Source organism: Antrostomus carolinensis, unplaced genomic scaffold (genome assembly GCF_000700745.2).
Source record: "Antrostomus carolinensis isolate BGI_N321 unplaced genomic scaffold, ASM70074v2 scaffold12068, whole genome shotgun sequence".
Lineage (NCBI taxonomy): Eukaryota > Metazoa > Chordata > Aves > Caprimulgiformes > Caprimulgidae > Antrostomus > Antrostomus carolinensis.
The window spans coordinates 7,139-19,661 of NW_010330948.1; the positions used below are offsets into that span (position 1 = coordinate 7,139).

General features: G+C 34.4%; 1 protein-coding gene across 1 annotated transcript in view; it reads right to left on the minus strand.

Moving 5' to 3' along the window:
- Positions 1–732: 732 nt before the first annotated feature.
- The window catches only part of LOC104528917 (neurobeachin-like), a gene marked incomplete at both ends in the record, with an annotated part of 163,664 nt that continues 151,873 nt past the window's right edge, over positions 733–12,523 (minus strand). Inside the window, 2 exon segments of the mRNA XM_029086247.1 lie at positions 733–771; positions 3,888–4,031. Coding sequence (XP_028942080.1) covers positions 733–771; positions 3,888–4,031 — 183 coding nt within the window.

Consider the following 12,523-nt stretch of genomic DNA (forward strand, 5'->3'; position numbering starts at 1 on the left):
CCTCCTATCTTTATTTCTTTCCTTTTTTTCTTTCTAGAAATTACTCTTTGGAGAGTAGCAAAAGACTTCATCAGGGATACTTTGCTTGGCTGAGGCTTATTTGCTGTTGCCACCAGCCGTATGACAAAATAGATGGAATGTGCTCCAGTTACAAAACACGTATCTTTCAAAAATGTTGTTAAGACTAAATTCTGCTCTCAGATGCACACAAACAATTCTCAGCAAGTCAACTGCAACTTCACAACAAAGAGAACGTATTTCTAAAAAGTAAAATTAACATAACCTTAGTGGTTCAACATGTTCAACACTTATTCTGTTTTTTTTGTTTGTTTGTTTGTTTGTTTTTTAATAATCTATTTTAGTGCAAGATTAGTGCTTTACAAAAATTTGTTGAAAGAATATTCATTATCTATTAAAACATATTTCCCTTTGAGAATGCCAGCTTACAATATTAGAACACATCCACATATTTTTCATTTTGAAAAAAATCACCTACTAAGTGAAGACAAACTGTTAGCAAATTTGCATTCTTGGGCTCTTAAGAGAAAAGATAAGTATTTAAGAGCCTTACTGCAGTATTAGAAAATCAAAATGGAAAAGAAAAGGAGAAGAGTTAGTAGTATCAACTCAGTACAGTGCATTTGATTGTATTACCCATAGATTCACAATATATTAGAAAACAAAATTGACTGGGCTATCTCAATCATTAGTTCTAACAGAGATGTGACTTGCCTCTTGAAGTGAACAGTCTGGGAAGAAAAGGAGCTAAAACTGAAACAGAAAAATGTAAAATATTTTAATATGTAAATGCTAAAACAAGAACAACATCTTTTGATAACTTATACTGTAAGATGGTTAAAATGCTGCTTTAGCTAAAACTTAGAAGTCATAATTCTAAGAATATAATAACATGGAATCTGATTTTTATATTTTATTAAAATGCTACTTAATATAATGAAATCTGATCAACTGCCATTGCAACATATGGAATACTAAGGTTATATAATAAAAATATTCAGACTATAATTATCTAAAAAATTCTCCATCCCATATGTAATTTATCAAAGTGAACTTTACATTGATTTGTGCCACATGGTTGATGAAAAACTATAAAGAGTCTCTGGAACAAAAAGGTATGTACAGATAACTTTGTATGAACAGTCTCAATCTGTTTCAAACTTTCTTTTTTTTTTTTTTTTTAGATTTAACTTCATGAATCAAATTATTGTAATACTTATAGTCTCTTAGTTAAAAGATTTCTAAAACCTAAGGCCTCATCTTTTTAAAATGTGCCTTAGTTTCATGGAATAAATAATGTTAAATTGGTTTAGTTAAATGTGGACAATCTTAAATCAATTTAAATCTGATTTATAATGATTTTGTTTAATTCCTATCCCTTACTGAGACAATCTAAATTGTTGTAAACCAGGTTTAAATTGATTTAAACTTTAAAGTTAAACTGGAGGCATATCTGAATATAGAAATTCCTATGTGTCATTGCATTCTGAACAGTAACTAGATACAAATGACGCTGTGATATACCATAACTTGATCTATCTCAAAGATTTCCAGACCACATATATTGAATCTATATAACTCTAAAATTAGACAAGAATGAACAGTTTGGCTTTACTGGGACCTGCTCTTCAGAGCAGTCAGAGGCTGTTCTAACCATTTTAGGCATAAAACCCACCTTTCTTGCTTACTGTTTTTTCTTTATTTCAGTTACTGGACTCAAGTTGCAGAGTCACATTGCATTTACTGAGAACCATGAAAAACATTATATGCAAAATCATGCAGTGAAACGGAGGGTGTAGAGTGATTCATGTTTTTTTTCACCGATTGATAAAAATTACAGAAGACATACGATACCATGTGTGACTATTAACTCTTAAAATCATTTCAGCTCCAAAAATAAGCAAAAGTTGAGTAGCAAAGGCTGCAGTTAATCTGATAGTAAAAATGAGGTAGTGGAACATGCGTTCTTTTTGGGAAGTTCATAGTTTTTGGTATACATACAGCACTAGTGCCGCCTCACCTCACCATACTTGAAAGCACCTTGCTTGCCCTGTTAGTGTTGATGGAGAACACAAAGGCTAATTTCTGACACTGTTAGGACAGACTTCCTGTCATTATTTCAAAAGCTAATTTGCTTCAATTTCCATAATTTCTGTTTTTCTAACATCGACAATATCTCCCAATTTCTACAAACTGTAAAAGGAAAGGACTAGAATTACTGTGCCACGTCCTGAAGAGGCAGGTGATGTCATATATGTAGTGATCTCTAGTAAAAGGGTACACTGCACAGAAATAATTGAGGACACATTGCAATATCAGGTTTTTCCAGAGCAATGTAGCTATAGGTTTTGTATCATGTTGGTGTGTTTGAATGAAATTGCAGTGTTGGGGCATATATAAGAACTTCATAGCTGACTGTGAGATTTTCCAGACTGGGCAAGAATTTTTCATGTCCACTTTGCAATTCTAATCAGTATTTCAATGTAATTGCGTATTGTAGCCTTTAAACTGTAGCTGCTGTATGCATATCTAGTTGGAAGCACTGTTCTCAGATATCAGAGCTTAGCCAAAGCAGTACCAAGTTTTCCGTCTAAAGGAGAAAGGGACATCAATAAAATTATCCCACTAAGGGTCCTGCTTCTCTTACTATTTTATTGACTTAAGACAACAGTACCTCAACAATTGTTAGGTGCAGATTGAAGAAGCAAACAGATATTAACTGTGATAATCATATACCAAAGGCTGCTCCCAAATAAAAGCATTTACTTTCCTCCTCTGCTCTGCTCTAATTTCAAAGCATGAGAATAACTTTCATGCAGGAACTTTTTGCTTCTGTTTGTTTGTTTTCTTTCACTTTGTTTTTACCATCCATTTATGATCTCATCTTTGCTACAAATTTCCACTTTGACATCAGAAGAAAGTGCAGGGGCAAAGGTAGCTATTTTAAAAATTCAATTATGCAGAAACTCCCCCCCCGAGACATCACAAAACTTCCCCTTAGTGGAGTAATTTAATAAAGGCACTTTTAAAATATAAAAATATCATACTGCATTTCACAGTTTTCACATTTTTGTCTCATTTGAGAGGACAGTGCATTTTCAACTTTCAGCATGCCTTTCTTTCCAGACTACGTCCCCAGGAAAGGCAGGACTGCAGCCAGAACTGTAACACAACCTGCTAGAAGATGGATAAAACTGAGATCCCACTGCATATCTTTACACAGGAAGAAAGGACCAGAAAGGACCTCTCACATATGTTTTTACAGAGGATTAATTCCCAGCTCATCTGCTAACTAACAAAGTTCATAGCTTGGTTACATTTTCATTCCTTCTTAGACTCTATTTACAACAGGCAACTTTTTCCCTCGCTGCGACAGAAGGGTTGAGATACTGCAGATCCCCCTTAACTCCATCAGTGAGAAAAGTGTGTGCCAGCAGGAGGGCAGGTGTCTCTCCACAAACTGTGTGGCACTTGGGATCAGGTCATGAACGCACACAACCACACTCTGACACAAAAAACCCTGAGATACGGAATTAGTCCACATTTGCATTTTAACCATAAAACAGAGATGTTCCCACAGTGGTTTTACAGAATTTTCAACAACAAGTCACAGATAGCAATAAAAGCACTTGAGGTATTGCTGTTTCTCGCATATCTGCTGAAAGACTGTGTAATGGGCCCATGCTTTGTAATTCATTCCCTTAGTTCATGGAATTAAGACATCGTATTAAAAATAGAACACAAAGAATCTGTACTGTAATTGTATACTTAGCTGTCAATATTAAGACACTAACCACAAAGGTTAAGAAATAACAAGTTTAAAAGAGCCTTTTGGTTTATATCCTAGTTGTAATGAAAAACATAATTACCTGCAAGGTTGTCAATCTCTTTCTCTTGGAGCAGGCTAACGGCATCATCATCTCCTTCCAGCATGAGCTCTGTTTCTGCGTTCTGATTTACTACAGCTTGACTTCGGAAAGTTTTCTTTGACTTCACTACATCCTCTTCGTTGCCTAAAAAAAGTTACAAATGTTGTGAATTTAGCTGAATAATATTTTAAATATAAAACAACTATGATCAGGTAGAAAAAATGCAGTATAAATAATCTTTATCAAAAAAGGAACATTTTCAAAAACTTTATCAAAGTTTACAAAACATGCAGCTGCCTTCTGTCTTTCAGAATATATCTTGAATAAAATACAAACTGTTTCACAAAAACTCTCCTGCTTTTAATAATTGCTATTTGCTTTATGTTCAATGTTGTTCCATTACTTTTCCACCTGCAAGAAATTCAGCAGGAGTTTCTTGTGGGTTCCTGGTGTCCTGACTCTGACTGACCTCTGAGGGCTCAAGCCACCTACTCTAAATAAAGCAGCTGCTTTTGGGAATTTAAAATCTGTCATGATTTTCATCTAAGAGATAGGAGGGGCAGGATGGTGAAGTAGGAGATGGGTTATCTCAATACAGAGTAACAACAAGGTAGGCTATTCAGAGATTCAGAAAAGACTAAAAAAGGACAAACACGGTGAGGGAACCTTGGTGTGCAGCTCTATGTGTGTTTTAAGGAGCACAATAAAAATGTTGGTGTATGGACACGTGCCAATTACCTCAAAGGACTTCACAGGAATGTCTTACCCTTTCTTCTTGCCTACAGCTGACTTTCTATTCAGACTGATGGTTCCTTACAGCAGGAGATACAGCATCTTACATTTTCAGAAAGTCCTACTGGCACTTGCCAGTGTTTATTTGCATGATGTAAGAAATTAATCATAGTGCGGTCAAATGATAGTAGCTCTCATATAATAAACAACTTTCATGTACTGTTGCAACATCCAAACGTGTTTCTTTCTTAGATGCAGAGAGATCACTAGTTTTGTTTGCGGTACTACAGACTTATAGTAGCCTTAGGAGATAAAGCTTTCTGTTTTTTTCCTAAACAGACATCCCTGCATCTTCATCTTGGATCATACAATATATGGGCATCTCCAGTTCTGCCAACCAAGAAATAAAACCCAAACCTCATCTCTCCTTTCTCCTTATGATAATTTGGAGATTTGCTTACTACTAAGCTACAGAAACATGAGTGAAATCTGAGCAAAACCAAGCATGTGTGGATTTTGTTTCTCTTCTACAGTGCCTGAACTTCACGTGATGAATACTATTATGGCAGATGTAAAATAATGAGGTAAAGACCAATAAAGGACCCATTGCCTCATATTAACACAGGACAACTAAGAGGAATATAGTAAGCATATAGGTTAGTGAAGATAGATGCATGGAATGGAACTGATGCATCAGGCAGTTTTGTTATTACAAACAGTGGGGAAGTGTTATGAGTTTACCTCCTACTCCTATATGAGTCTCTTAATTTGTGCACAGGAGAGTCACACCATATAAATAAAAATGCTGGAGACATATTTTTCTGTTAGTGTATTTACTCTGAAGATCACTGTTAGCATGCCACTTGAGATCAGACTCCACCTCAGGCTGAGACAACCTCATGTTTTACATTGCCTAATATTAACCTTTTGCATATGATTGCTATTATCCCAATTGCGATTTCTGAAACTACAGAGCCGGTAAAGACAAACAAGTAAGCAAAACCTACTTTTTTTCACCAAGCCCCAAATTAAGCACAGCATCAATAACCTTCCTATTCATGGCTCTCTCCCTTACGATCATACTGATAGTGATTAAGACAACATGGATGATGATATATACCAATATACTGTGTTTAGCTGTGTTCAGCTATTAGGCTCACTTGCTAAGGTTACTACTTAGCATAACTAACTGTAATTATTCGCCCAATTTAAAATTGAATAGAGTAACTGATGGTTGGAAAAGTTTTCAGTATGACGTCCAAGCTTTTGGGTTTTTGTTTGGTTTGGGTTTGGTTTTTTGTTTTGTTTTTTTTGGTATTTTTTCTTCCTAATTCACAAAAAGGAATAAGAATTGCAAGAGACTGGAAAAACACAAAGGCATAATGTGCTGTAACAGACCTTCAGTTTTATTACATCAGAATTGTCCTGAGTATTTAATCGATAGATCAGGATCGTGTTACACTTGTGTTTAGTACAAGGGAGTTTAGCATCATTTGACACAACTAATAGCTCCTGCTGTAAAGCATTTGACACTAAAGGAGATCAGGCCTGAGATGAACTAACAGGGTGGAGGAAGGAAGCATGAAAATACTGCTCTCCTCCTTTTTGGTAGTTCCAGTGAGTGTTACAAAAGTTTATGAACTTTATAAGATGTGGTAATTTTCAAACAAATAACTTCAAAAGTACTAACCTGGAGCAATCATAGAGTCAATCATTTCTGTAGAAATTTACCAGATTAGTGACAGTTCTTCAAAATTATTTATGCAGGAAGATATATTTTTAAAATTACAAGGGAAAAAAGTTCCAAGTCCCAAATTATTACAAACACTTAAAATGCATCAGAAGAACCTGAAATTTAGTGTGTTTTAAATTCCTTGTGATGAGGGTTCCAGTTACCAGATTACAGAAATACTGCCATACGCTGATGTAAGAAACATGGTAGAGTAGAAGGCATTAAATTAGTTTGGCAAATTTGGAGCTTAGCAGCAAGACAAATGTTTCTAAAATCCATTCTGGTTTATAATATTAAAGATACATTTATCTAAAGAAATATAGTAAATGGCGCTTCTTTGTCTTGATGGAAAAAAGCTCTGGTTTGGCTGTTGTTTAAATTTATCACTTTGTTGAGTGCACCTCAGTTTTGCTATACCGAGGTGTACATTTATCTAAATGAAAGTGTACGAGACCCAGAGTTGCCCTTCAATCACTATATCCTTTATGAATTAGAGTTCCATTTATCAAAATTACAGCAAGAAGAGTAAGGTCTCACAGGGCTGTCTCATTACAAGGCTTGTAAACACTGTCCTTACAAAGAAATGGTTTAACAGCTAACAAATCAAAAACTGATTGGGAATAGAATTTATTTGAGATCATCTATCTTTGGAAGACGTGCTGTACTGAGTGCACTTCGTGGCCTTTCTACCCATTCATCAAGAAATTAACAAGCGAATACCACAGACCACCAGATCTCCTTGGATCCTGAAATGTGAAATATGTTCAAAACAGATCTGTCACAGATGTTCTATTTTTACATTTCAAGACAGCTTCAAAAAGGTTTTAATATAAGAGAACCTCTCCAAATAAGAGTAAAAAGAAAAACAACTTGTCTCTTTAAAACCAGACAACAAACGGAATAAAAAATTATATGACATAAAACTATGTCTAGTATTGTTAACAATGATATAAAAAAGGAGAGATGAATAAATGAATACTTGATATTTCAGCATGTTTTAAAAAAATCAAAACTGAAATTATTTTTTCAAAGCCCCAGCAAAATTACTAGGAAATGAAATTAATTTCCAGATATTTCATTTAAAACTCTTTTTAGGACACAAGAAGTTTGTATTTTAAAGACACAATACAGAATTGTATTAATGTCAGTTCCTAAGTCTAATTAGAAAATGTTTCACATCCATTAAAATAGGAAAAAAATAAAGTTAAACTAGATATAATTCCAAGAAAGCAACATTTTGACATCGGGGGGCACAGAACTGGAACTGGCAGATGCTATAAATTCTTGTCCTTATCAAGCTCTTTCTTAAGGGATATTTTTCTAGACTGAGATTTGGAAAGAAGCCTTGAAATAAGCAGCTAAGTATTTCTTAAATTTTGCAAAGAAGTTAAAGGAAAGAAGCCACTCAGCTCACACTGAAGTTGGTGCCTTCATTTCTTGAAACTTGAAGGCTCCGTCTTAAAGTTATTTTGAAAGAATGTATGCATAAGACTAGATAAGTGATTAAAAAAAAAAATTCCATCTTTTGTTACACCTGTTATCACCTTAGTAATTTTTTTAAATGTGCATATTAAAAACTGGCTTTCTACAGTAGCTCGAGGACAACTGAAAAGAGCTCATCTTAAAAAAAAAATTAAAGAAATCAAAGAGCACTCCTCTACAAGACTAAAACTTCCATTAAAAGTTGTGTATTTTTTATGTCTGAAAGGTTATACAAGTTGCACAGTAAACTTGTACAGTATTGCCAAAAATTGACTAATCTCTCTTCCAGTAGTATTACTTTTCCTTAAACAGAACTTACTAAGCAGACCAAAAAAAAAAAAAACCCAACCCATACCAAAACCCCCACAAAAACTTAATAATTTCCCAAGAACAGGAGAATCTCATGTTATTTTGCAGCTAGAGCCTCTAGAAATATTTAATAAAGGCAATATTTAAACTTTTTTTTTTTTTTTTCCCTAGGGAGGTATTATTGTAACATCTAATTTTTTGCTTCTCTATTTTCAGTTAAATCAATAAATTCCTTGTTGGATTCTGCAAGTCACAACAGGTCTAGGGATGCAATCTAAATTTCAAAGACACTGTAAGTGTCCAAACATACAAAACTTGTCTCTAAATACAATTTTAAAGGTAGTGATACAAACAAAACATATTGTTGATTATGCTAACGTACACTTATTTTACTAGACATTGCACTAATTGCTATGATTTAGTTGAACACAGGAAGGGAGTTTTCAGTTCTCTCTTTACTTCTATCCATTTATTACATATCAAAGATAGCATTTTAAATTTTTCTCTTTGTATTTAGTATAAAATGAGGTAAAAATATGTCTAGTTTTAAGAAAAGTTTGCTTGGTCATACTGTAACCAACAAAAGGAGACTACTGCTTCTTATAAAGTTGCTTCCATAGTTTACTTCAACGAATTACCGATAAGGCAATTTATGCAGTGAGCGCTCTTTGATCTTTGAAGGGAGATGGCAGAATGGAAAGTTAACCTCATTTTAATGTTACCTAAATATACTGACAGGAAATTCTAATGTTTCCAAACATCTGGAAATCTGCTTCATGGGCTAGTGTTCTTCTTTTCTATAAGAAAGCTTTTTCATATATTGTCTTTTACAGTTTTATGTGGCTTCTAAAGGAGCATTTTGACATAAGTAAAGTCCATTTTCTTTACAGTAAAATGCTGCATTTAATTAAGAACTCTCTTTTATAGCAGCTGAAGTACAATTTTTGTGAAGCCCAGCTCTCCTCAGAAACTTTTAAGGGTAAAGTTGCTTTTTCTCCTTGCAGATCACTGGTATGTACGGCTCTGTAGAACGCTGCTTTTGTTGCTGAATTTTAATCACCTAAGGTAGTTTAATATTTTATTAAATAAAATAATTCAGAGTTAGTTCCTCACAAGAGGCTACATGATAGGTCATCATGCGAACCATGAAATTATATCACAGGTAAAATATAATTTATGAATAGAGTTTGAAAGAGCAAAGCTTTTCCTTGGAAGAGTTTTTTTTTTCAATTTTACAAACTGTAACTTTTACAGGAAGTAATGTGTGCACAGAAGTGAAATGCAGCAGTTACTATCTAACCTTTTTTGTTCATTCAACACTATTAATAGTTGAAAATACTTCTAAAAAAGTTTCACAAGATAATCTTCCTGCTTTGTGTATTCTAACAGTTTAAATCCCTGCTTTCATTGCTAATCTTTACTAACTTGATTAGGCACTGGGACCCTCACAGCGGTCACAGTTATGAAGAGCAGCTGCTTGTAAACTGACCTCTACAAAATCCAGTACGATTAAATCATTGACATGGTGACCACTCCACCCCAGCCTAATAACTTTCCGCATGGCTACAGAACCAGCTCTCTGTGTTCACTTCATGGGAAATGTGCACCAGGTATCCCTGGGTCTGCTCAAGAGACTGGCCTTCCGGCTTCGAGAAGCAGACCAGTGCTGGCATATCATGATGAACTGTCCCCACCTGTGTCTGCTCGAGTTGTTATTTAAATTGCAATGTGTTTCTGGAACTGGCAGCTTTGACTGGCATATAATTTCGTTTCCCCAGAGAATCAGAGAAGTGACTGTTATTAAAGGAAGGCTGGTTTTAATAGATTTAATAAAAGCCAGAGGAATCTAAATAATAGTTTTTTTCATTATTAAGGATCTTTGAAGAAATGAGGGAGAAAAACTATGAAAATTGTATAGAAATCAAAAATTGTATACATTTGTATCAGAAATTACTTCCACCAAAAGTAAAAGCAAATCACATTTTTGTTTTCTATAATAGATAAATATCTGAAAATTTAATCATAGACATCCCAGACATTTTCTACAATTTTTATACCTAGTATCTGACCGAATGATCTTCTTTATGTGAATCATTTGTAAATAAATACTTTACCATTGAATATATTTTCCTCTTAAAAATTCTCAGATGTTTTGCATTGTAAAAATGACACTGATGCAAACTATATCAAAGAGGAGACTGAGAATATGGGCAAGGTCAAATGAACAGGTTTCTCAGATGAGGTTGAGGGCTTTTTAAACAATAAATACTTGTAGTTAAAGTCAAAGTGTTGTACATTCATAGAAAAGGTCCTGCACAAAATAAAGATGAAGTTACCATGTTGGACACTTGTTATTTTTGTTGTTTATAGATAGGAAAACTGAGGTTCAGAGTGGTTACAAAATAATTTTTTAGAAGTCACCAATATTATAATTATGTTTATTTGATATTTCAGGTGTTCTGAGCATGTGAAAAAAGATGCTGCCCTGATTTAGGATCGATCACAAAGAGCCCGTGGATGACAGAGCCAGATATAGCCAGTCCAGCAAATATTACAAGGCATTTTCAGGCTCCTTAAGGGCAGTCTTCATTCTGACTGCAACCAGAAGTCATCCTTCTAACAGGAACTTAAAACAGTCAAATGTTTATATTTGGATTAAGATGTAGTTTGCCACTGTAACTTGTACACACGAGAATGGATTCATATTTCATGACTGATGACCTTTACAAATCCCTGTCAGTTTGAAATGCAGCCTCTCGGTGTATACCATAGTTTGATAAATTGCAGAAAGAAACTGAATTTTCTGATATGCTATGGATCACTTAAACAGGCAAGGATGATACACAAGAAAAATAATAAAGAGCAATAAAATTTTTCTAACTGTATTTCCAGCCATTTTACAGAAGTACAGTAGTAGCTGAGAGGAAAATAACTACATCACACCAACAGTTATTGCTCAGTGGAAAGGACATCAAGGACACTTGCAAGTAAGAGAATTGGATCAATATTAACGCGATTTTCATTTCATGCTTCCCCAACTCCAGTAAGCTGACAATATACTCTGATTATGTGAACTGCCTCTGAGTAACATAGAAAAGGTTATTAGAGCAAGAGGTGGAAATGGAATGCACTTTTTATATTGACAGGTCTGCTAATAGAGTGTACTGATTTTCAAAGCCATGCAATGCATTTTCACAATTTGGTTTTGACAGCAAAAAGGAATTTCATTTATCTTTAATTCAAAATATTCACATGTAAGCAAAGGTTTCTCAAGACAGGCCACTGAAGAGGATAATCAACCTATTTCAATAGAAAAATGCAATTAATAAGGTAAGAAGCAAAAGGTGATTGAATTTAAATAGGTATGACATGATAATGAAATAATGAAATAATTCTGCTAAACGAGACATTCTGTGCTTTTGAAATAGAATCTGGTAAAACTTTTTAAGATAACATATAAGTGAAAAATACATCATGTCACAACATTCAGGTCTGGATTTTGTCTTGAAAGTTTTAAATTAGTTTTGAGTTTGAAATATCTAACCCAAGCACACACTCTGCAGGAAAAGCCATGTTCTGACTCTCATCTGCTTGCAGAGCCTAAAGACAGGAGCAAAGCTGCTGAACTTCTAAAGAGGCACTCTCTGCACTGAGGAATTGTGGCCACATATGCTAGCCTCAGTTTTGCTTCCTGCTCACAAAAAAATCTAATTGAGAAGGCTAATAATGATAGTGAAGCCTTGGTGAGAAATGAAACACTCTTTAGAAATACAAACTCCTGGTGTACGCTAGCAGCCCAATGGTAACGTACTGGCATGTGAGAAATATGATCTTACCTCCTGTAGTGGGGTATTATACTTCAACTAACATTTAAAAATTAGAACCTTCAAACCATGAGACTAGTCTAAACCCCAATATTTAAAAGAAGAAAGATATAGCTGTAGTATTGTGGTCTGTTTTCTAACTTTTGAATTCTCTCTCTCTGTGGTCAAAGCATGGGTGATTCTGTCTGCTAGAAGGCAACTTTGTTCCTCATCATTTAAGCTGTTGCTATCAGATCCAAACCAGATCAGCTCTTTGGAAACAGCGATTGTATAGAGACATGACAGGACATCTAAAAAATTCATTCTCTAGTGCAGAGAATAAAGGTGTAGGAAGTAAGCTTAAAATTACTTCATAGAAGCTATCCTAATTCCATTAGTTAGGTAATTCTTTTAATTTCTGTCAAGACTCCTTAGAAAAGAAAACTTCAACAGCTCATGACCAGTGCTTTGAGAAACCCATTTGCCAACATGTCTGAAATTATTTTTGCTTTCTGGAATGGTGATATCTTCAAATGAAATTCTGCTCTTTTGAGACAGACAGACAAATTATTAATTTT